The sequence below is a fragment of the Nyctereutes procyonoides genome, unplaced genomic scaffold, assembly GCF_905146905.1.
Source record: "Nyctereutes procyonoides isolate TBG_1078 unplaced genomic scaffold, NYPRO_anot_genome, whole genome shotgun sequence".
Classification (NCBI taxonomy): domain Eukaryota; kingdom Metazoa; phylum Chordata; class Mammalia; order Carnivora; family Canidae; genus Nyctereutes; species Nyctereutes procyonoides.
Window position 1 is genome coordinate 1,469,961 of NW_026575024.1, and position 25,550 is coordinate 1,495,510.

A 25,550-nucleotide genomic window follows, 5' to 3' on the forward strand; every position below is an offset into this window, starting at 1 on the left:
GAGCCCCAAGCGGGCCCTGCTGGGCCGGACCTGAGCCTGAAACAAGAGCCAGCTGCCCCGCTCAGCGCCCAGGTTCTGGAGCCGTTGCCCTGTGATCTAAAGAATCACCAGTGTTGCTTTGTGTTAGAAAACATTGCTGGTTTTCATTAAAACTGTTGTTTATGTTAATAAGTAATGAGGTGGCATGAGATGCGCGGACTCGGACTCTTCTTCATTTCCCAGCAAGGTGAACTCCCGCAGGGCAGACCCAGACACACGAGCTCCGCGGGGCCCGGGTCCTTCCTGAGACCCCGGGTCCCAGAGCCCGCACCAGGGGCCGGCCACGGCCACGAGCCGTGACAGCGAGCCCCCCGTGCCCCACGCTGCGGGAAGACCAGTGGCCGCCTGAACACGGGCCAGCAGGCGGGTGGCACTTCTTCAGCATCAGGGGAGGTTAGAAGGCTGCCCCAGGAGGCCGCGGGAAACCAGCTCTGCAGACCCTGGGGAGCGAGCTCCCGGCCCAGCCCGCGGCCCGCAGGCCCCCCCAAGCACCCCTCTCCTCCAGCCGGGGGCCCGCGTCTGAGGCCGGCCCCCCACAGATGTCCGGCAAGGACAGTGGCCACAGGCAGGCTGGGGCCCCCGGGTGCGCCCACCTCCGGCTGCGGGGCGGCGGGCAGGGCACGGGGACCACGGGCGCAACTCGAGAGGGCGCAGGACACGTGCCCAGACGCGGCACCGAAGGGCTACAGCTGCGGGATGCACGGGAGAAGAGCCCACGCCACTATTCCTAGGAGAAGGCAAATTGAAACGTGACGAGAAGGGTGGGGACAGAACGTGACAGCGCTGGGTGCTGGGGACGCAGCGGCACAGCCACCTGACGACGTGGTTTGGCAGGCAGGTTTTGCTTCTTTAAAGATTTTATTTGACGCAGACCGAGAGCCCGAGCCGGGGGAGGGGCAGGGTCCCCCTGAGCCGGGAGCCCACGAGGATGCGATCCCAGGACCCCGGGATCACGAGCTGGGCCGAGCTGGGCCGGAGGCAGACGCTTCGCCGACGGAGCCCCACGTGCCCCGGCAGGCGGGTTTTGCTGCCGTCCGTCCGTCTGTCTTCCCTTGTTTCTTTCCTGTCAGCGATCTTTTCTTCTTGGGGGGAATCGGAGGCACAGCAAGGGCGAGAACTGCCCCGTGGCCGGGCGCACGCACCCCTCCGGCCGTCAGCACCCCGCGGGCGGGCACGCTCACAGCCCGAGGACCCGCTGCCTGGGGGGACCCGCCCCGCCCCTGCCCCCACCCCTCCCTCTTCCCCCACCCCTGGCAATGGCGGAGAACTTCTTTCCATTTTTTTTTATTGTGGTAAAATACACACGACATGAGCGTGACCTCCTTAACCCTCGTGGAGCGTGCCGTGCGCTGGTGGCAAAGATGCCGCGACGTGCAGCGGCGCCACCGTCCGCCTGCAGAGCCCGCCTGCAGAGCCCCGTCACCTGGCGCAGAGCCGCCCCCAGCCCCATCCCCCCGCCCACGTGCTGTAAGTGGAAGCCCGCAGCGCCAGCCCCTGGGCTGCCGTGTCACCCAGCACGACGTCCTCGAGATGTGCCCGTGCGGCCGCGGGCCCCCGATGCCCGTCCTCCAGGCTGAGCAGTAGCCCCTCGTAGGCCGAGATCACACTCATCCCCGGCGGACCCCTGGGTGGCTCCCATGATCCAGCCACGGTGGAGGACGCGGCCGTCAACCTGGAAGTGCGTCTTCAGGACCTTGCTTTCCGCTCTCTCGGGCACAGAACCACAGTGGAGGGGACCCCTGGGGGGCTCAGTGGTTGAGCATCTGCCTTCGGCCCAGGGCGAGGTCATGGGGTCCCGGGATCGAGTCCCACATCGGGCTCCCCGCAGGGAGCCTGCTTCTCCCTCTGCCACTGTCTCTGCCTCTCTGTGTTGCTCATGAATAAATAAATAAAATCTTAAAAAAAAAAAAAAAAAACAAACCCACAGTGGAATTACTGGCTCATCGGGTAATTCTATTTGTAATGTTGTGCGGAACTGCCACCCCGTTTCCCACAGCAGCTGCGCCCTTTGAGGTTCCAGCAGCGCTGCACAGGGTTCCAATGCATCCACACTCTCGCCAGCTCCTCGGTTTGCTTGTTTTCCACACTTGCCATCCTCGTGGGTGTCAGGTGGGATCTCACTGTAGCTTTGATTTGCATTTCCCACGTGGTTCGCGATGCCAAGCATCCTTTCAGGGGCTTGTGGGCCCTGTGTGCATCTTCGGTGCAGAAATGCCTGCTGGAGCCCTCGGCCTCTTCTTGGATCAGGTTCGTTTCTGTTTAGTTTTATTAGAGTTTCTCTGCCTATCCTCGAGGTCAATCCCCTACCAGACGTCGGAGGTGTATTTTCTCCCATTCTATGGGTTGCATTTTTTTACCCGATGATAGTGTCTGATGCACCAACTTTAAGTTTCTGCCTGTGCCTTCGGGTGTCCTACCCCAGAAATCACTGCCAAGTCCAACGTTGCTAAGCTTGTGCCCTGCACTTCCTTCTAAGAGTACGGTTTTAGGCCTTTGACTCACGTGGAGTTAATGTCGTAGGAGGTGTGAGGTCGGGGTCTGGGTCTCCCAGCACTATCTGTTGAAGACACTGTCCTCTCCCCCTCCAATGTTGTTGACATCCCCGTCATCTCACAGTATAGGAACTCCGTCAAGTGCACACAGGGTAAGCTTCACCACAAACAAGGGCCAATCCCACTTCCTCCATTTACCTGCGTGAAACCGGGGGCAAGCTCACATTCCTGCACCCCCTTTTCCTCCTCTGCTGGTTGGACTGGGTGGTAAGCCCCCCAGACAGGCGGTCTGGCTCCGGCAGCGCCGAGGGCCCCGCGGTCCCGGCATCAGACACGGCAGCTGTGGGGGAGCCCGTGCACCTGGGGGCTTTGCCGTCTCGTGGACCAGAGCCACCGCAGCTGTCCAATGGAGGACTGTCTCCGCTCAGCTCATCCTCCCGGGAAGTATGTAGCTGCTGGGCACCCAGGACGGCAGCCAGGCAGCAAGGACTTCGAGGCAAACACACATGGTGTTCCGGGCATTTTGATGCTTTCAGCAATTGGCTCTGATCCCCAGGAAAGGAGAGAGATGGTCGCTCAGGGCTCCCCGCTGCTCGGAGAACATGGGCCCCTTCACCCATCCCGTGTGCCTGCCCAATGGTGTCACAAGTGTTCCCGGGCCCTCTGTCCACCATGACCAGCAGTTTTCTGGGACAATCCATTTGCTGGGCCAATCCTACAGAGCCCGGGGACTCGTCTGTAGCCGATCTGCAACCCTTTTCAGAGAGGCCAGAAGAGCTGAGACAGTGAAAAATTGTTCAGTGCAAAGCAAATGTCAGCTACAACTCATTTTCAAAGAGATGTGTATTTGGAGCTAGGGTTTAACATTTACCTTCAGAGAGCCGCACCAGTCCCCCCCAAACAACCTAAGAGTGGTTGATTCTGTTTATACAGATGGGCGCTGCCAGTTATTACATATTATAAAAATAAATGCATCTCACTAGCGCATGTTCTTGCCTGACATTTCCACGCGGCACCGACAGGATAAACAGTGCTGAGGACCGGCCGTGCACACGCTCGGCAGGAAGGGGGGCCGGTGTCTGAGCCGCTGCCCGCTGCGGGGACGCCGTGGCCCTCTACCAGCTGTGTGACCCAGGACCGTCTGGTTCCCAAAGCGGCAAAGGAACGGTACGACCACGCAAGGACGGACCGTCCAGGAAACTCAGCAAGACATCAAAAATGCTCTTTTCACTTTGCAAAACCCTCACGCTGAGAATGCAGAGGCCAGCGAGTCCCCAAGTAGCGCCCTCTGATCGGGGACGCCGCGCTTCGCACCCACAGCGGACCCGGAAAGTCCTCTGGAAGACGTCGGAAGGTCTGGACGTTGCGCCCGGAGAAACCAGGCCAGGCGGGAGGTCGGTGCTGACTCTGCCCCGGGCCCACCCGTGCCCTCCCTGCAGGACCAGCTGCTCGCCGCCCCTGCTTGGGCCCTGCCGCCTCCGTGCTCCGTGGACACTGGCGACCGACTGGTACAGCCAGGAAGTCACCATCTCCCGGCGTCTCTCGTCCTGATCTGACTCCCTGACCCCCAGGGACCCACTAGGACGCAGCAAGCAGATGGCATGTCCTCCACAGCCACCGCGAAAGCCTTCCAGGGGAGGGGGGCTCCACGCTCAGACACGAGGCCACCAAGGCCGCCCCTGACCCCTTGGCTGCCGCGCCCGCTGGGTCTGATATCGGGCCCCACACCAGATGTGCATCTGGCAGCTCCAGGGCCGGCCCTCCCACAAGCACGGGCATCGTGAGCCTCGCGGGTGGGGTCTGAGGGGGATGTGGCGGCCGAGAACACGGGAGCCCTGGGAGCTGCTCCTCAGGGGCGCCCTGCCTACGGCCACTCGGGCTTCCACCTCGTTGGGAGGCCTGTGCCAACACTCCCACGTGGCCGCCACCTTCCCGAGGCACCGTGTCTGCGAGGAGGGGGCCTCTGGACCCTGCGGAGACACAAGTGCTTTGGCTGGTTATGGCTTCGGTGGCAGCGTCGTGTGACAAAATGTGGTGACGTCCCTGAAGGACCAGGGCCCGCTTCTCCACGGCCTTCTCCTGAGCACGAGCCATGGCCAAGCCGGTGCTTGTGATGCCCTGAGCCTGGCCACTCCAGGACAGACTGTGCCAGCCCTGGGACCCAGATACGACCGTTGGTCCCCAACATGAGGCAGCCCGTGAAGTGTGGTCAGCGCCACGGGGCCCCGTGACATTAGTTTACACTGTACATGAGACAGACTTCAAGACAGCATCTGTCTGTCCATGGCTAAACCTCCAGTGGCTCTTCACAGATGTGCACCGAGTCAAGGGACGTGTCAATGAATCCTAACTTTAAAGGGGACCAAAACCAAAATATCAAGTTTTGGGGGGAGAGTGTGCTCTACTTTTCATTCTCTGTGGGCGTTCTAAGTCACAGTATTACTCTAAAAGGCTCCTGGGCCCTTGCGGCAAAGCCATGATGACATCACGTGGCCGAGAAGGCCATAGCATTCTGCAAGGGTCAAACACGTAGGTAGCAGGTGTGTGTTTTTAAAATGCATTTTCTACTGAAAGACTCTCTTACAGACCAGCATGTGACATCTGAGATGAGAAGGGAGACCAAGCGGAGGCAGTAACTTCACGTGTTAGCATCTGCAAAAACAGCAGTTTAAAACCTGCTAAGATGAGTGACAAGGGCCCGGCAAACGCACCCGCCTGGCGGTGGCGGTCGAGCGCGTGTGGAGCACCCCGGAACCCCGGCCTCGCTGGCGGACCCACGGGCACAAACCTCGCTGACCAGCCACTGGTGCCACCGAGAAACGGACTCGTTTCAACAGAAGTTGTTAAAATGCCCTAAATACTGTCATTTAAAATGTGCCCCAGGTTGCGGCCTCCAGCATTTTCAGCTTGCCCTCCCTCGTGGACGAGCCGGCCACAGCCACAGCCACAGCCACAGCCACGGGCACGGCCACGGGGTTCCCCCTCCAGACCCCCGGATGCGCCAAGATCTCGTCTGGCTCCGCTCTGTCCCCGCCGAGCAGCATCTGCTCTCGGTTCCACCGAACACCTTGGCTTCGGGTTTCCAAAGCTACAAAGTCAAGCCCTCGGAACAGGTACTCGCTTTTAAAAGTGGTTTAATTACAAATGTGATGCTGAAGCCCGGGCACACACTGAGACACCCTCTCACGGAGAACCCACCCCTCCGTACGTCCGACCTCGCGCGAGTGCCTGAGTGTGCAAGTGTGCCCGCGCGCTCAGCTCTGCCACCGTCTGTGGCGGCGACGTGTCTACAGAAAGACCACAGTCACTTGACAAGGTGTTTGCTAAAATGGACATACGCCTATTTTTTGTTAAATAGCTTTAATTCCGGGCTGTGAGCAGACGCTGCTTCGGACCCTCCCGCGGCGCACACCCGCCGTCACGCGCATGCTGGGGAGACGGGGACGGGACAGCGCCGCGGGCCAGGCGGAAGGCTGCAAGCAGCGGCTCCCACTCTGCGACCGGGCGTGGCCCGCAGGGACCATGAAGCCCCGGTGCGAGAGGAGCAGACGGGGCCAGGGCCCAGGGAGTTCTGTCAACAGCCCTCAAGGCTCCTGGCCGCCCTAGGGGTCACGGTAATGCTTCATTTGGGACAGTATACAATTGGTGGTTAATGCATATCTTGCTTTTTGGCAAAATACTATTCAAGTACTTTTAACTTAAATATTTTAAAAGTAATCTTTACATTATTGAAGATTGGTAAAAAATACAGAATCTGACAACTTTTCATTTCATTCAATCTGATGCTTTGAAAATCTTCACTCCCGTATTAACCATAATTCAGGAGGCAACTCCTGGCCTGTACAAAACTCTTCGAAGGACTTTTCTCAAGATCCGTCTTCCCCTGTTACTGTTCAAATTCACATCAGTCTCAGAAAGCCTGTGCCCGCGTTACAAGGAGGACATGGAGGGGTCTAGGACTACAGGAGCCCCTCTGGTCACTGCATCATGAACGGAGGAGGAGGAGGGTGCGGTAAGCCACACACGCCCAGCCCAGGCCCATCACGTGAGGGGACCGCAAAGGATTTTCCTTTCCACCCTTAACGAGCACATGATGATCCCAAGTGAAGCTTTATGAAGAGGCTGCAACAGTAGTAAAGTGTTTGGCAATCAAAAGTTAATCAGAATAAAATCCTCCACCGGGGACGGTGCTGTCGCCATGAACACAGTCGCTGGAAAAGCTGGTCTCTGCTGGGAGCGGGGCTCGGAGCAGCCACGTGATGGAGTCCAGCCTCCGGTCCCGGGCCCGGGGCCCTCCAGCCCCTCAGTAGATATCCGGGCAGCGTGAGAAATTCCGCTCAAAGTAACCCCCTGTGTACAACCAGTCGGGAGTTCCCGTGTGCGGGTTGCTGCCCTGGTGGAACCACCTGCAACACAGAGGCGGCGCTCAGGGCGCGGCGCAGTCAGGGCCCACTCCCTCCGAGGGGTGACGGGCTCCCACGGCAACACGCGGCCCCACCGTCCCTGCCCGCAGCCAGGGCTCAATCACCTTCTCCCTCGGGGGCTCTCCCCTACCCACCAGGCCGCTGTCCACTTCCCGGCCAAACCTCACGGATTCAACAGGAAACACGCCGGGCCATCAGCGAGCCCGGTGGCCGTCGGCTCAACAGCACCTGCGCCTCTACAGCGCGGCGCTCCCCAGGGCGGGCATCTACCTGGGCGGGGGGGCTGGGGCCAGAGGGACACCGCGGGCTGCCACCGGCTGCGGTTCTGGTGTGCGCCTGAGGAAGCCCCCACTGGCTCCCCTGGGGCGCCTGCACCCCTGCACCCGTGCCCCCCCATGCCCCGCTGAGGCCCCCACCCTGCACCTCATGCCCCTGTAGCCCCGTACCGCCCCCATGTCCTCACTCCTACAGCCCCCCTCCCCTTGCACCCATCCCCTCACGTTGCCCCCGTGGCCCTACTCCTGTAGCCAGCCCCCAGCCCCTTCACGCCCCACTCCCTGTGGCCCCTACCTCCCCCCACGTACCTCATCCCCCTACCCCATGACCTCGCTCCTACAGCCCTCCATCCTCTCCCCTTGCACTCCTCCCTACCCCCTCCCTCTGCACCCCTCCACCCCGTGCCCCTGCAGCCCCCACCCTTCCCCTCCCCCCTAAACCCCTCCCCCTTCCCTCATGGACCCCCATCCCCTCTACTCCTGTTGCACAAAGTGAAGGCAACAAAGGATGCCTGCAAGTTATCATAGAGTGGATGTGGGGGACTCACAAAGCGGAAGTAATCATCTTAGGACAAAAATATCATTATTTCCACAATGTATTTTTTAAATCGACTACTTAAAAATAATGAAGGAAGTTTAACTCTTTTCAAGCTTTTTTTGGAATGAAGCCAATTCTAAGTATCAAACTACTGAAAGCATAATATCAAATCAAATTGGGAGCCCAAGCCTGAAGAATAGATTTAAATACGTTGGTCATATGACCGCCACTGGAGGCGACTGTATGGAGCCTTGAGGACAATTACTACGAAGTATGAAGGATGACTGGAAGAAATACTAACTAAACGGCTCAAGACCACCTGAAGATTTCTGCAGGACTAACATTTTAACAGATACGTATTTTCAATTATGCTGAAACATTACAGCACTTACCTGATTGAATCCTCATCCAATGGGTTATTCTCCATTATGATTACAGACAAACCACACTCGCCACAATTCCCGTGAGAAAGCAGGAGGCGGCCCAGGGCCAGTGGTGTCTGCTCCCCGTCTGTCTCTCTGCATCTCTGTGTCTGCCTGTGTCTTTATGTCTGTCTGTGACTGTCTCTCTGCCTCTGTGTCTGTGTCTCTGCATAACTGTCTCTCTGAATCTCCCTCTCACCTGGTCTGAACACAGGTGTGTCTGACCTGCAGGCACCCCCAGGCACACAGGGCTCCTACCCTCCCCATCCGCGCTCCCGTCACCAGCCGTGGCCCCTCAGGCCACCTGTGCCTCATGGCAGGTGATGCAAGAGGCAGCCTGCAGGCGGCAGTGCCACAGGGTGATGGCTAAACACACTATTTCTTCCGCAGTGTCACCTGTCTGAAAGCTGTTTTCCTTCTCTCCACAGCTTGGTTCCAACTATGTTCCCTTTATTTATTTATTTTTTTTAAGATTTTATGTGTTTATTCATGACAGACACAAAGAGAGGCAGAGACACAGGCAGAGGGAGAAGCAGGCTCCCTGCAGGGAGCCCGATGCAGGACTCGATCCCAGGACCCCGGGGTCATGCCCCGAGCCAAAGGCAGGCGCTAAACCGCCGAGCCACCCAGCGTCCCTTTAAAATAGGCCCTCGCGAGAGGAGCGCTCAGCATCAGACGCTGCGGGCAGGGGCACATGCTCGCCTTCTGGGGGCGCGGCCCGTCGGTGCTCCTGAGCCCGCGTTGACGGGACCCGGCACCGCTTCTGCTCCATCATGGGCACACGGGGGCCCTAGCCACCGCCCCTCCCACCACCGGGCCTCACCTCGTCTGCCACTCGGCCTCCTGAGTGGCTCGCTCCCTCCGGGCCTCCCTCTGCTTCTCCTCGAGCCGCTCCTTCTCCTGGCTCGCCAGATCTGGGGACAAGCACATGGTGGGGGTCAGGAGTCAGGGTGGACGGTGAAGCAGAGGTGAGCGCTCAAGGAAGCAGATGCTGGGACGCCCCCACCTCCAGGCCCAGATGAGAAGTCACACTGGCTAAAATGCCATCTCTGCAAACCAAACTAGACCTCGAGTGCACGGTGGCACCCCGACACCAGCAGGGCCGTGGGGAGAGGCCGCGTGCTCCCACCACGCAGGGAAGGGCAGCCGAGCTTGTGGGCCGGCACAGGCAAGGGCGCCGTGAGGCTCACGGGCAGCCCCCAGGGGGCAGGGGCAGCAGGAGCCTCTTCTGCAGAAGACGGTCCCAGGGACCTGAACCTCAGGCTCAGCCGGCACGAGGCACCCAAGGGCTGCTGCCCGGTTGTGAATGTGAACCCAGAGGCTGGTTGTCGAGGGAGCAGGGGCTGCCCACCCACTCCGCCCTGTGCAGTGTTTCCACTCAACGCCAACTGTGTAAACAACACCCAGGGCCACTTCGGACAGACTTCCGGGGAGTCACAGGCCACTGCCCTGACCCAGGCAGCCAGCAGGCGGCCAGTTCCCTCCTCACATGGACACATCCTCAGCGTGTGAGTGGCTGAGCCTGGGACATGGGGCCTTTGCTTTTTTTTAAATTTTTTTTTATTTTGATTTATTTATTCATGGGAGAGAGAGAGAGAGAGAGAAAGAGAGAGAGAGGTAGAGACACAGGCTCCATGCAGGGAGCCCGACGTGGGACTCGATCCCAGGTCTCCAGGATCATGCCCTGGGCTGAAGGCAGCGCTAAACCGCTGAGCCACCCGGGCTGCCCTATGCTGACTTTTAATGAACAACACATATCATCTTTGGAATGTCACCCTAATGTCTGTTGACACTAATAATAAAATCTGGGGGACTTGTATTTTGCGTGTATCCTATTTCATTTCATTTTTCACGATGTAGCCTAATTGTGTCTACAACTGGCTACAATTCTTAAAACTCTTCCAGCATGGAGAGCACGAGAAGCACTGTCCCAGGTGTCCCCGTCTGTCCACCTGCAGCCCGCGCCCCTCCCCCACCAGCCTGCAAGCGCACCCATGTCACCGTTCTCCATGCCACGGATGTCGGGGCGCAGGCGGCAGTCTGTGGGGGCCAGGGTCTTCTCCATGCCGCTCTGCAGCTCGTTGAGGCTGACGGTGAAACTGGTGAAATTGTACATCTGGGAGAGGAAGCACAGAAGCTGTTAGTACAAATGGCACTGCTCTCTGTCACCGCTCACGGCCAGCAGCCACTGGGATCAGCTGAGTGTCACCTGCCCTGGGGGCCTGCCCTGCAGATCCACCGGCCCGGATGTGGCCCCACCAGTGGGACAAGGCCGCCTGTGTCACCAGCACCTCCGCAGGCACAGGGGTGGGGGCAGGGGGGTGGTGCCCACCCTGTGCTCCAGCTCTGCTCCCGGGGCCTGACGCCCCCCATGCTGGCGGGCAGGGCAGCTCCCCACACACCCCAAAGGATGGAGGGAGGGACCCTATTTGTAAAAGGTGTTCCCTCAAGAGAAATCCGCCTCTTGTTCCGTCACACTGAACTATTTTACATTCAGCCGAGAGGGGCAGTGGCTGTGCCAGGTAATATGTGCATAGGTGGATGTTTTATTTCCTTTTAGTTATTTTACATGTTCTGCTATGTTAACAGGACGTAATGACACAATAGATTACATGATATGTTGTACATATAATTTATATATAAACAAAATAATTGTTAAAATAAGTTTATCACACGTTATTGTATCTATTAGTTATATGTTGTACGTTATTGTACATAATACAAGCTTATTATATGCAACATAAATTATAAGTGCAACTTTCAAAAATATATACCAAAACGCACTAAACCTCTAAACTGACAAGTCAGAAAAATAATCTCTCATAACTGCCGCGGAAGCCCCTTCGTAAGGCTCAGCCGGTGCAGGTCGCTAGACCAGGCACCTGTCATACTGCACGCGGCCCGGGTCACCACCTCACACGCCAGGTGGGGAGAGCGCTGCATTTGCTGCGGGGAGGCCAGGGGGCCCACGCAGGGCGCAACCCAGTGACAGAGGGCCCTCGGCTCTGGGCCACAGCGTGGACACGGGACCAAGGCACAGCTGTGGGGCCTGGCCAGGGGTCGGGGGCACTGGGGGCCACGGAGAGGCCTAGACTTGAGGAGGGTGGGTGGCAGGCATGGCAGGGGGCAGACGAACCTGGGCAGAGTTGGGGGGCCGAGTGTTGACCCTCCAGAGTAGCTTGCTGCCGGGAATGACATGCACAGTCTCCTGAGCCTCGGGCACGGCGTCTAGCACGTCGCCATCAGCTTTCTGGGAGCTGTCGTCCTGAAACACAGAACACCTTGGGACGGCCAGCCTGGACGGCCAGTACCCCTGAGCTACTGTCAGGCCAGTGTCAGCACTGGGCACACAGCAAGATGGTCTCTCTAGTGAGGAGAGGACATCGTCGTGTTCTCTTTGCTGGGGGGCTCCCCAGAGGGAGGGCAGGACGTCAGCAGCAAGGCAGGGCTTTCCTGCAGGAAGAGGCACCTGCAGCACAAAACGACACTCGAGCGAGTCTGCTCACCATTAGCGGGGGGCGACACCTTCTAGAAAAGCTCCTACGGTTCTTGCTAAGGGCGGCTCCTGGGCTGGAGACAGTCCTCATGCAGCAGCCCTGCCCACAGTCAAGAACTGGCTTCCGTGTGGCGATTTCACGGTTACCTAGCGCTTCTAGCCTGAACCCCAACTGGAGACCACATTGAAAGCAAAAGATACAACTACGACCTGACTTTTTAAAATCAGTGGGGCCTGGAGAAAGAAGTGGGCAGCCCTGCAGTGGTCACAGGAGAATGCCTGAGTGGGACCGGGTGGCCTCAGGACCCCCCACCTGAGCCGACTTCGATGGGGTTTGGTGCCAGAGGCTAAATAAAGGCTGCTTGGCAATGTGTGTTCACATAAAACTCTCTCTCACATCTAGGTTACCCAAAAGACAACGAAGCCAAGCTAAGGCATTAAAAGCCAATCCTCAATGGATTCCATATTCTGAGTCTGTGTGGTCTTCAAATGCAACTTTCCTTTTTTTCAAGTAAAAGAGCACCATTAGAAGAACCGTCTGACGGCACCCACGGAACGCCACAGTGCCAGACACCGAAACCCCAGGGGAGGCCGAACACCTTTGTGAAATAACCGTTGAACCTTGGGTTTGGTCCATGACTTCTTACCTCAAAAAACTGGACACTTCTTTCGAACTACCACTTCTAGTTCTGGGTTGCTTGTTTTTTTTTTTTTTTTTAAGATTTTATTTATTTGAGAGAGAGAGCACGCGTGTGCAAGAGAGCACAACCAGGGAGGGGGCAGAGGGAGAAGCAGGCTCCTCCCTGAGCAGAAAGCCCAACGTGGAGCTCAATCCCAGGACATTGGGATCGTGACCTGAGCCATCCTCATTTCTAGTTTTAAGCTCAAGAATAATTAGCCCTAAGATAATCAGTATTCCAAAGCTCCAGGGAAAAAGTATTGTTGCCAAAACTTTTTGACTGTGGAATATATTATCTGGTTCTCAGAACTAAAAACACAGACATGACGTTCTCTTGATTTTTTAATAGGGTCTAAGCTAGCAAGGTGCAGGAAGACAGGAGGTTTATGAAGAAGCACCCAGAGCCTAGGGTTCCCAGGAAGAAACACAGGTGCGCTGGATTCTGCTTGGGGGGACACGGGGGCACCGAGACCCCAGCCCAGCTGACAACAGCAGCCTCCGCACAATCGAAATGCAGATAAACACACGCTCCGCCCCGTGCAGCACCCAGACAGACAAGCAGTCTCGCTCTGACAGGCAGATCGCAGGCCTTCCTCCTCCCCAGCGGGGGCTCCACACACAGGGAGCAGAGGGACGGCTGATTCCCAGCACTCGTCTCCAGCAGCCGGAAGCCGGGGCCCACCCATCGGGTCTGCTCCCCCCTGGGGAGGGGCAGTGCAGGGGGCAGCACTTACCGGTTGTGCCTTGCTCAGGGGGTCACCCCTCCTCTCCCGTTTCTTGTAGGACTCATACGCAGCAGGGTCTATGCCCCACAAACACTCTGTCCATTTTCCATAGATCATAAAGAGCTTCTTTTTGCTGTAGTCAAAGGAAATTTTTATTTTTGTTTTTTTAAACTTTATCTTTCTCCATAATCTCTACACCCAACTCACCACCTCGAGATCAAGAGTCACATGCTCTTCCAACTGAGCCGGCCAGGCGCCCCATCAAAGGGAATTTTAATCATAAATCATTCATCTAAACATGCAGTATGTTACTTCTGACCATGGGATCAACCTCTGTTCTCACTTGTCTCCTTATCGATGTTAGGACTTCTCTGGACATAAGTGCAAAGAGGAAAATCTGCCTTTTAGGATCCCTCCTTGGGCCTGATTTGCCAAAGCAAAGTGAAGAAGATAAGGACACAAAGCCCCAAAGGGTCGCTGGCAGGGCCCTGCCAACAAGAGGAGGTGAGAAACGAGGGCGTCTGGTGTCATTTGCGCCTGCGTGCTGGTCTGGTCACTGTCCCTGAAACGCACGAACTTCCACGCACTCTGTCCTCCCCTCTTCCCTATAAATCACATCAACAGCCCTTCCAATTCCAGTGACATGGTTTGCTCTGTCTTTCTAACCACACACTGGATGCCCACGTCATCGCTTGCCTGCGATTTTCGTTTAGTAACAATCTCTGGAGACTTTCCAGATCAACCACCAGAGCACTCTGCCTGATTCCAAAAGGGATGCCAAGAGCGCTGGGCCGTTTTTGCTTTTCTTTTTTACATCCTCCTGCGGGGAAAGCACAGCGGCCATGTGTGCTCTGGAAATGCTACTCTGCCGGGCACGTGGCATCCTGGGAGTGCGCCCCTGTCTCCAAGGCTCAGCCTGGAAAGCTGGCACGCAGGCACTGGTGAGGCGACACTTGACCAGTCCTCACTTGGCAGACACCTTGGCTGGCACAGTCTGCATCCGAGAGGCACAGCATTAGGAAGAGCTCACTCCAATTTAGGACAGAAAACCAGGAAATCAGAAAAGGGTTTGCAGCCCCTTAGGGCTGGTGAGCGTGGCCTCGAGGCGTGGCAGGGACTCGGCTCCTGTGGCCCCGTGTCTGCAGGTGAGCTGACCACGGTCTCCGCCTGGGTTGTTTCCACCACCAGGGAGAGGCCGCGCAGGCGCTGGCCAGTGCTCTTGTTGTAAAGAGGGCTGCTGTCCCCGCACGTCTGCGGGCTGAGTCCTGACCTACTTCAACGGGCAAGGTGCTCAGAGTCTAACGCCTGAAAGCACCTTGCAGGCTGTGTGAATGGGTGACTTTCTGGTACCCAAAGAGTAGGAAGGAGAGGAAGCATCCACTGCTTTATACTGAAAACTTGTTTCTAATTAAAAATGTGTAGGGGGCACCGGGCTGGCTCAGTGGGTGGAGCATGTGACCCTTGATCTCGGGGTGGTGAGTTCAAGCCCCACGTTGGGCACGGAGACTACTTTTTAAAAAAAGAGGGGAAAAGAAAAAAAGAAAATGTATAGCTTTTGGAGCTGGAAGGAGCTTCCTGACATTATATAAGACCCAAATTCCTTACCAGGGAATAAAAATGAGAAATCTGAGACCAAAAACATAAGGTAACTAGCCCAAAGGACAGAAAACCCCGGAAGGTCTGTTGTGAACTCCTGTCTCTCTGCTCACAAATACTTTAAAAGTCCCTCGCTTAGAGGCTAGAAAGAACCAGCCGCTGAGAGGGAGGCTCACACGGGCTAGGGTCTGAGTTGTGCTCAACGACCCATGCAGGCGCTAAGAGGAGGCGACGCGCTCACGTTTCCAACCTCAGTTCTGGCTGCAAAACCAGAGTATTAGCTCTCTGTGGGGACACCTCATTTCCTCACATCCGCTTTACCCAAAGAAAACAGACTCAGATCTTTCATCCTCGAGAGAGAGAGAGAGAGAGAGAGAGAGAGACCCTCACCAGTCACCACCCGGAAACGACACTTAAAACTAAGCCTTCGTCTCCCTGCAGACTCAACAAGGAAATGTCTTTTCTAAACAACACAGGACCATCATTTTTTCTACCGCGAACAGATGTCACTGGCATCACTGCACCACTAGCAAGGCGCATGTGCCGGAGGAGCCCCGCTGAGGCGTCCGTGTAGACCTACTTTTTGTCTTGAATGTGCCCCTCCACTTTGTGAAGTTCTTTTCCAAACAATCCACAAGGTTTAAAATGAAGCACACACTTGTCTCCAGTCCTGTGGGGAAAACACACACAGGCTTCTGTTGTGTGACGTGCAATGTCTGGGGGAGACGCGTGGGGACACAGAGGCGGCGGGGGCCGGGAGGGGGCAGGGGGACCCTGCTGCTGTGACAGAAACGCCCCACACTGCCCGGTGCTGATGGCTGCACGCTTCAGTAAACACGCTAAAGATCACTGAAGCTTCCACTTTCAACGGGTGAATCTTAGGATATGCGAGTATCTCGAGAAAGCTGCTGGAGAACAAAGCTGACAGGCCATGAATTCCCAGGAAGAAGGTACAGACAGCAGGTAGCATCCACCCGAGGAGGGCTGGGACTTTCGTCCGGGATCACGCCATTCTTCCTCAGAGTTTAGAAGCTCAAAACAAATTCACTATTGTGCCTAAAACCAAAACACGAAGCAACAAGGGGCACCAAAGACAGTGGGAGCGCTGAGCAGCGTCCACGCCGGCCAGCCCCCCAGCACCCGGCGCGGCCCTCCCTGCAGGCAAGGCAGCCCCAGGACGCCGTGGCCGTGGGCAGGGCGGGGGCGCCCCTCGAGGACACGGCGCGTCTGCACATCCGCCCGGGCTGACCACCACTCAACCACGGGCGCTATTACCTGTGGTTTAAAATCTCCACGGTTCCATACTGCTCTATCCAGAGCTTCCCGATGATTACGTTATGTACACAGCAGGTGGGGTTGGTCCAGGTGTAGGCTTCATTGTGTCTGTGAAACATGCCAGAAAACAAGCAAGTCAGAGGCCAGCAAAGAGAGAGACACTGCGTGACCTAAAAAGCAAAATACCAGACAGAATTAAACCATAATTGCCTTAAAATCTGTACAAGAGCAGAACACTGCTTTGAACTCACTCCAACGGTGGTGATTTATTTAGCATTTGTTTGAAATTTATTTCTGCTTTCCTTTGTAGCATCAACAAAGCTTTCTACTTAAATGTCAAGACAAGTTAATAAGCAAGAGGAGACCACTGAGACAGGGACACGGCTGTCCTGGGAAGCTGTCACACAACAGCCCCTTTGCCAGCAGGACTTGCTTGTCCCGCACCGGCCCAGGGGGCCGGGGAGCCGCTCCGTGGCAGGGATGCTGGGGTGCACCGACTGTTGGAACAATGTTCCAAATGCCTCTGCATTTATCCCTCACCCTCCCCAAACGGCCTGACCAAGGAGAAACCCCCGCGAATGTGAAGCAAGATCACCAGACCCGCGTCTCGAGAGAGGCCGTGTCAAAAGCCATAATGAGGCATAAAGGGCAGAGATCAGCTCGAAGCAAAAGTATTTCAGGACAAATATCTGGAGCCCCTCAAATTTCCAGGGGGAACCCACACGCATTAATCAGTAATGTCTGCCACTTTTCAATTCTGCACACCTCACCCCAAGAAAGCAAAGACCACCACCATACAGGCACGCTTCCTGGCAAAGGGGGTACCCTCACTGGGCCCGGTGACCTCATCGGCCCTGGGATGCACGGGGCTCAGGGGCTGGTATTCTCTGGAAACGAGCCAGGCTGGGCCGGCACGAAGCAAAAGTGGTACCAAACGCCTGGTTCCGGCAGGCTACCCCTGGCAGGACTCGCGCCCCCGAGAACAGAGGCATGCCACGGCCAGGACCACCTACGCCGGTCCTCTAGCATCCAGGTGGTCGCCAGAGATGCAGGTTTTGCTTCGCGAGGTGTCTGATCAACACTGCACTGGGGAGCATCTGGACGAGATTTAACGGGCGTGTGAGCAGCCTCTGGGACGTCCACGTTCCCTATGTCCTGGGGTTATCCCTCGTCTCCCTCCCGCCCTGTGTGTGACCAACAGGGGTTTAAGGTTAAGGGTCACTTCTAACATGAGGTCGTAAAAGACACCACGCCTTCTGTCTTGGTGGCTCCTCCCCCCTTGGGTCCTCAGCTCCCACGGACGCCGGCACCAAGCCGTGCACAGATATCCCCATGGAGAGGCCACAGCAAGCGACAGAGGTTTCCTGCCAACTGCCACGGAAGTGAGCCCAGGAGCAGATGCTCCACTGGCCACCTTCGGGATGCTGCGTGGCTCACGTCCTGCCTGCCACCTCCAGGGACCCCAAGCCAGGGCAGCCTGCTACGCTGCTCCCCGGTCCCAGAAACCATGTGGGGGAGCAAACGGTGGCCGTTTCAGGCTGCTGCGCTTGGGGCCATCAGGGAGCAGAAGAGCTGCGAGCGGCAGTGACTAAAGCTCCCGGGTCACGCGGAGGGAGAGCTGTCCCGCCAGCAGGCGTGGGAATCCCACCCGTCCCGGTGAGGTCTGATGCGGAGTCCCTCTTTGAAGGAGTTTCTGCGGTTGGAAGCGCCTGAACAGAGAAGGCTGCGGCCCTTCCACCGGAAGGCTGGGCCCGCACGCGACTCCGCCGGCCCACGCCGCCCGCACTCACTTGAGCAGCTCCAGCGTGATGGTCCCCCGGGGCTCGGCCTCCACGCTCTTGCCCCAGAACTTCAGCTTCGGGTAGATGGAGCCGTGAAACAGGAAGTCCTGATTGAGGCCTTCTGAATAAAATGCACTGATGGGGGGGTGGTGGCTGACCTGCTCGGATATAAATCTGAATCCCAGATCTTCCCTAGGCACAGAAACAAGAGGGGGGACAGCCACATTAGACACAGCAAAATCTGACAAAGGTGGGCTCAGCGGCCCTCTTGGCAGAGCCCCTCGGCCCCCCGCACGGCCGGCTCACCGCACCCTTGTGGCCGGGAGGGGCCCTGGGGAACGGGTGCCATGCCACTCTGGGTGGCTGGAATATCCCACACTTGTGCTCTGACTTCACACATGGCCTGACGCTGACACCCCGTACACACACTTGCCTGCACACGAACACCGTGCCCCTGGGGCAAAGCTGAACTCCACGCCACATGGAACAAGAAATAGTGCAGAGGGGCCTTCTACCCTGAGGCTCCCCAGCACAAGCGGGTCTTGGTGCACCTCCTAGAACCAGTGACCGAGACGCCCCGATACCAAACTGCCCCTTCGTCCAGAGGGACACCCAACACCTAATGAACCAAAACAGGGGTGCGTGCGCAGCCTTTTTTTTTGTTTTGTTTTGTTTTGTTTTGTTTTTTTAGTTTGCAGCCTTTCTGAAGGGGGTTCTTCTCTAGCCTTTTTCTAAGGCTCCTGGAAGTTTTGTGATGGAATGTTTGATGCCCCAAGATACTCTTGGCCAGGAAACCGGATTTTTAGTACACACTCCTTTTCAATAAAAATGTCAGTTTTTAATTGTTCCGGAACTGTGAATACACCTACAGTTGTAGTCATTAAAAATTATAAAAGCTAAACCACATAATTACTAACTTAACTGGAATCAGAATTTCCAATCATTACAGAGGAAGGAAAGTTGAAAAATTAGATTTTAAAAGGTTGCCTACCCAGGTATGTAATTTACAAAATGAATACTTGTCTAAGAAAAGCAAGTGCTATTTTGGGCTATCCAGGAGCAAACTGCAGGGAAAAAGACATGGAGCATGACTTGGTTCAGATACGTAGCTCCTGAAACAGGAAGACCCCTCAGGGCCCGGCCTGCAGCAGACACGACGGCCACACGCACGACCTGGACACCAGGACACGACATGCATAGTGTCTACAAGTTTAGAAGAAAGTTCGTTTCTCTGCCCATCTGAAACTTTGGCTCAACCCCCAAATTAATTTCCTAGAAAAGACGAACACGCAGGCCTGTCACACTCTCTCCAGCACCTTGGGGTTGTTCATGGGCTTTTAATCTGCATTATCTCCCATTGTCTAGAACTTCCTTTGTATTATGCTTTCCTTTCTCTTTTCAAGATCCGTTAATGGTGCTTTTGGTTTTTTTTTTTAAAGATTTTATTTATTTATTCATGAGAGACACAGACAGAGGGAGAGGCAGAGACACAGGCAGAGGGAGAAGCAGGCTCCATGCAGGGAGCCCCACGTGGGACTCGATCCCGGGTCTCCAGGATCACGCCCTGGGCTGAAGGCAGCGCTAAACCGCTGCGCCACCCGGGCTGCCCAGTGCTTTTGAATAAACAAAAATGCTACCAATCTCCTCAGAACTAGACAAGGTCAGAGGCTCGAACCCCGGCACCTGGCACTCTGACTGCAGGGAGGTCATTCCTGCTCAAGATGGTAATTCTAGAAAAAAAAAGAACTCTCCACATGAATTCAGAATAAAAGTTTCCCTGAAGATTGACTCTCAGGACAGGACTTCCCTTCATGTGGGCCTCAGTTTCCCTGTGTCTGAACTGAAGGAGCAGCAAGGTGCCATCGTCACACGGGGCCCCGCTGCCTCCTGTCACCACGAGCACACCCCACGGCAGTCTCCTCGAGGTAACGCAATCGGAGAGGTGTCAGCACACGGGGTCGCTGGCCTGTCGGTCCATTGGAAGGGGGGACCGCTGCCTCCGGGCCCCCACAGACAGGGAGAGCCGGGCCCCAGACGTCTGCGTCGCTTCCCCAGCCACTGAGAGAGCCACGTGGAGAGGCGCGGGCTCCAGGTGACACCCCTCCGCAGAGCTCTGAAACCCGAGCTGACACACACCCGGCACAGGCGCTGACTCAAGCAGACCGACACCCCCATTCCCACAGCCATTTACTCACCTTTGGAGAACTCGTGATCATTAAGAACCACATCATTAAGGGCAACAAAGAGCCCAAGAAGCACGGCCTGAGGGCTGACACCAACCTGCCGGTGACCACACAACGCACCACTACTGACTTCGTGACAGAAGCAGCGCCACGCGCCACAGCACGACGCGCGCACACGTCAGACACAACAGAGCAGCGTGACTCAGCACAAGCTTGACGTGCCGTGGGGACTGAGGATGGTACGATGCTATGTGACAAGCGATACACGTGAACACGACCGCATCGTGTGAACACACACACACACACACACACCCCAAAACATGAACTCTGTCTTCTATGGGGTTACATCTGACTCGTCTTTCACATTGCTCAGTTTACATATTTTCTACAAAAAACATGATCTTATAATGGAAAACAAACTCTTAACTAGTAAAACATCCCGAGAGACTGTCCATAGGACCCAGGGCTAGGTGACAAACTACGCCGGCCGTCCCCCAGCGGCCTGCAGAGGAACCACGGCCCAGGCCGGAGGGCTGCTCCTCACCCACTGAGCCCACGACGGAAAAAGACAACGCTGCCGTTAGCTTGTGCTCGTGTTGGTCTGGGTGGGCACCTGGCACGGGCAGCGGGGCCAGGGAAGAGCCGCCCAAACTGGCCCAGCCCTTCCCCCCGGGGCCCCGCCAGGACCGCCACCGCTGATCCTGGGGGGTGGGGTGTGCGGGGCCGGGTCAGAGCTGGGGGGCGGGCTGGAGAGCTGCTGAGACAAACTCCACCCGCAGGGATGTCAGTCGCCCCCCCCCCCCCCGCCTCGGGAGGCTGCAGCATGCCCCCTGTGCCTACTGCCCTTGCAGCTCCAGCTGCCCCCCCGTGACATTTGCCAAGACGCCCCGGTGACACAGGCTGCCTTTCCTCACTGCCACCCGCCCCCCGCTGGTGCTGTGATGCGCACTGCACCCCGGCCGCGACCCCGGCCTCCCTCTGTGTCCCCAGCCCTCCGGCCAGCCCAAGCGGCCCGACAGCCCCGGGCCCTTACCTGATCAGCTCGTAGGTCTCCCCCAGGAGGGGGTTGAAGGGCTTGCCGGTCCTCTCCCACTGGGAAGCCACTGCAGACACTGCGAAGGCTGCCACGCACTGGGAGCAACGCACACGACAGTGAGCGAGGGCCCCCGGGGCACCGCAGGCACACAGCTTCTCGGTGCCGGGACGCGCTCCCGGCAACCTCAGTCTCCCGCTTGTCACATGTTTTGAGATTACAGAACTTCCGGAGAAACGCCCTTCATCACGAGCACTTCCTCAAAGCCACACACGCAGGAACTGTGTGCGGCTTCGCCCCCCAGCCCAGCCCAGCCTTGAGGCCCCGGGCAGGGCCGGTTGGCCTGGCGGGCGCACCCGCATGCACACGGGGTGCTGGTCCCCAAAGGAGCCAGGAGGAGCTGGGGCGCCACACCCGCCACCACCACCTGTGGAGCTCAGGCTGCGCAACACCTCAGAGTGGCTGAGCGGGACAGCACCCAGACGTGTGGGCCCTTCCCCCAAGCGTCCCGACGAGGTGCCTGGGCCCTACCACGACGTGCTCGTCAGACGCTGTCATGTTCCCAAGAACTACGATCTGACACCCCCAAGCTCAATGTCTGCTGCCCCCTGAGGGGAGCCCAGCACCTACCTGCATCCTCTCCAGGGCCTGGGGCTGGCACGAGGCTCTGTGAATGAGGTACACGTGCTCCATGTACTCTGTGATCCGCTGGAGGAAACTCAGAGGCTCGTTGAAGGCGATGGGCATGGTGATCTTGGAAAGCTCCTAGAAGGAGCAAGAAGACTCGTCACGCAGGGGCTCTCCCCTGGAACCCAAGCCCCACGCCCACTCTGCTCTGAGGGCAGGGAAGATGTTCGCCTTACTCATCCAGAGAAAGAAGGTAGACTATGTGGAGGCTCTACTACTCACCTGCTCAAGTGGCAACACTCCAAACCCACTTGTGGGCAAGGCTGGGGGGAAGACGCCCCCCTTTGCTGGTAGGGGTGCAAAGTGGTACAGCCATGCAGAGCGGGCCTGGCCATAGGAGCACAACTACATGCACACCTACCCTTCGGCCTGGTGGTCCCATTTCCAGGAGCCCATCCCACAGATCCTCTGGCAAACAGCCAGAGGCCAGATGTCACTCAAACGTCCCCACGGGGCCCCAGCTGGTGTGGGCAGCCAGAGGACACAGCACAACGCAGTGACCAATGGCATAAGCAGTAGCCCCACATGGCAATGGCTGTACCGCACCGGGGAAAAGGCGGAACAGCCTCTAGTTTGTCTAAACACGCAATCAGCTTTCTGAAGCATGGGAAGATGGACCCGAAAGCTGTGAAGTGGTCCCCTCCGGGGGAAGGGGATGGGCACACGGAGGCCAGAGACAGGAAGCTAAATTCTTGGAATATACCTTGGAATCTCATCTGAAAGATGTGACTTTGGGTTTACAATTTTGAAACAAAATTAATTTAGAAAAGCAACCTCCAAACACCAAGAATATGATGAAACAAATGAACACACACAAGCCCCTCGGGCGTAGCCACCCATAGACGGACCACGGTGACTTGAGATATACCCTAAGGACGAAATGAACCACAAAAGCCAGTGAACTCGCACATTTCAGTAAATGTGCTGCTGGCCGCAGAGCTGGTCCCGTTCTCCAGAACTGTTCTGCGTGTGGGACAGAGCAGGTGAGTCACTCATTACGTGTTCACCTAAACCGGTCATCTCCAGCGTTGTTAAACACTGGGATTATCGGTGTGGGAGAAAAGAGGCACAGACACAGTGAGACAGAGATTACATTAGTCCTGCCATCCCAAATCTAAAGCACCCTTGACACAAATCAAAACAGCTCCTTTGGGAAAGACCTAGAAAAAGCAACCTGTAGCCTCCCCGGGGCCCAGCTGTGGTCCTGAGTCCTCTCTCCCTGGACAAGGAGCTGATTCCAGATCCTGGACAAGAAAGGTACAGAATGAGCCAGAGCATCTTCTGTAAAGGGTTACAGCCAACCTGAAGACCCCAGTACCAGCCACAGACAGAGCAGCTCGGGGACCAGAACACAGCATGGAGCTTCAACTCTGTGAGTTTAAAAAACAGTAGAAGACAAACTAGCTGGTTATACTGGTCATGCTGGGTAAGGCTACTGAACCAAATCCATCACTTGACAACTGTGATAAAGAATCACCCACTGACCCTGACTTTCTTATGCAAACCACACTCACAGCAGTGGAAGGGCACGTTTTTGACACACAAGTGTCCCAGGAAATAAAGGAAGAGCGATGCCGCTGGCGCAGCTCACACACTAGGCATCAGGGGCTCAAAGTCAGGAGAGGAGTAACAGAGAGGTGTCCACACAGCCTGAGCAGCACAGACTCGGGAATGGCACTCGAGACAATGGAGAATTTGATATTTCCTCTTTTTTTAAAAAATTTTATTCATTCATTTATGAGAGACAGAAAGAGAGAGGCAGAGACACAGGCAGAGGGAGAAGCAGGCTCCATACAGGGAGCCCAGTCCCAGGACCCTGGGATCACGCCCTGAGCCGAAGGCAGATGCTCAACCGCTGAGCCACCCAGGTGCCACTGAATTTGACGGCATAAACATATTACGGTATCAGGACTGTGGTTGTGTTAAAACAATCTGGGGCACCTGGGTGGCTCAGTCAGGTAAGTGTCCAACCCTCGGTTTCAGCTCAGTTCATGATCTCAGGGTCCTGGGATCGAGCTCCATGTCAGGCTCTGAGCTCAGCAGCAAGTCTGTTTCAGATTCTCTCTCCCTCTCCCTCCTACTCTCTCTCTCAAATAAATAAAAATCTTTTTAAAAAGTAATCTGGGAATGCCTGGGTGGCTCAGGAAGTTGAGTGCCTGCCTTTGGCTCAGGGCGTGATCCTGGGGTCCCAGGATCGAGTCCCGCATTGGGCTCCCTGCTTTTCTGCCTGTGGGAACAGCCTGGGGAACTGCATGGAGTCCCACATCGGGCTCCCTGCATGGAGCCTGCTTCTCCCTCTGCCTGTGTCTCTGCCTCTCTCTCTGTGTGTCTATGAATAAAAAAATAAAATCTTAAAAAAAAAATACTAGGGGAGTGGGAAGCAATGAGGTGTGGCTGGGGTGTGATGAGCCCTGGCTGCCGCGGTGAGCCAGGGGATTACGCAGCTCTGCTTGCTGCTGGGCGTGCTTCAAATAGCCCACGTGGGCCACTGTGTCGCCGCTGCTCAGTGGCCAAAGCAGTACAAAGAGGGCAGTATCACCACTTCAGAGGCAAAGCCCATGGATGCTGAGCAGGTGCAGCCCTGGGAACATGCCACCCACGACCCACGTTTTGTTCAGCTTCTATTTGAATCCATCCAAGGTGGATTCCTTGAGGAATGCAAGGTAACGGTGTCCCTTTATGACAAGGGATCTCGAACAAGCTTTGAGATCAAGGAGCTAGTCAAGTTTATCACCCAACCTCGGACAGACACAGCTGTCCAGACCTGACCCACTCACACAGTGAAAAACGTAGGAGAGAACACTGCTAAGAGAAAAGAATCCCAAATGTGCCATTTTATTTTATCTTTTTTGTTTTGTTTTGTTTTGTTTTGTTTTGTTTTTTTTGCCATTTTAAAACAGAAGAGACATGCAGGGCGCCTGGCTGGCTTAGTAAAAGGAGCCTGCAACTTTTGATCTCAAGGTTGTGAGTTTGAGTCCCACATTGGCTGTAGAGATTACTTAAAAATCTTTTCAAAAAACCAAATCATAAAAAAGAAATAAAAGATAAGTGGGTACAAAAATATGTAGGTGTGCAAGCAGGGTCATAAGGCATACTCGGGTTTCCCAGCTGTGTCTGCGAGAGGCCTGGGGCAGTGACACCCCAGCAGTGGCGAGCACATCCAGCGTAGGGTCGTGATGTCTAAACACCGCCCTCCAGCAGGGCAGCAGGGGAGAAAGTACGAAAGCAAGTCCCCCGTGAGGTGACCAGTGACGCTCCAACAGGAATCCCCTTGTGTCGCTCACTGGGCTCTGGCTACTATGTGAGAGGTCACCACCACAGGCAGCTGCGTGAAGGGTAAACGCAGCTCAATGCGCCTCTGCAATCTTGTAGAAGTCCAAAATTATTTCAAAATAAAAAGTGGTGGGCAGCCCCGGCGACACAGCAGTTTAGTGCCGCCTGCAGCCCGGGGTGTGATCCTGGAGACCCGGGATCGAGTCCCATGTCGGGCTTCCTGTATGGAGCCTGATTCTCCCTCTGCCTGTGTCTCTGCCCCTCTCTCCCTCTGTCTGTCTCTATGAATAAATTAAAAATCTTTAAAAAAAATAAAAATAAAATAAAATAAAAGTAGGAGAAAAGATGCAGTTTCCTCTTGGAAAAAGGCTGATAAACAGCTGAGGGCAGAAACAAATGCAGCAGCATGCATGCGAGGAGCACCGGGGACAGGGCCACATGTCTGTTGGTACAACACTCACTGGAGTCTGAGTCGCCCCACGGCCCATGGGGGCGCTCGTTCCTCCCAAGGGGACACAGCTCACATTCCCACGGCCGGTTGAGACAGGCACGGACACCATGAGAAGAAAAGTCTGTGGCTCCAGGACACCAACCATCCAACTAACTGTTCTGTTGCAAACCCAGAGCACCTG

The 25,550-nt window shown here is 56.2% G+C and overlaps 1 protein-coding gene across 5 annotated transcripts in view; it reads right to left on the minus strand.

Annotated features, from left to right (window-relative positions):
* Positions 1–5,648: 5,648 nt before the first annotated feature.
* OSBPL2 (oxysterol binding protein like 2) overlaps positions 5,649–25,550 on the minus strand; it is a 41,710-nt gene continuing 21,808 nt past the window's right edge. For all 5 annotated transcript variants that reach the window (XM_055300304.1, XM_055300267.1, XM_055300277.1 and 2 more), the window contains 10 exons: positions 21,589–21,723; positions 20,959–21,056; positions 17,752–17,934; positions 15,962–16,069; positions 15,267–15,356; positions 13,100–13,223; positions 11,327–11,455; positions 10,183–10,306; positions 9,014–9,104; positions 5,649–6,937 (listed from right to left, as the gene is read on the minus strand). In XM_055300304.1, coding sequence (XP_055156279.1) covers positions 6,835–6,937; positions 9,014–9,104; positions 10,183–10,306; positions 11,327–11,455; positions 13,100–13,223; positions 15,267–15,356; positions 15,962–16,069; positions 17,752–17,934; positions 20,959–21,056; positions 21,589–21,723 — 1,185 coding nt within the window. In that variant the 3' untranslated portion in view covers positions 5,649–6,834. The remainder of the gene's footprint in view (positions 6,938–9,013; positions 9,105–10,182; positions 10,307–11,326; positions 11,456–13,099; positions 13,224–15,266; positions 15,357–15,961; positions 16,070–17,751; positions 17,935–20,958; positions 21,057–21,588; positions 21,724–25,550) is intronic.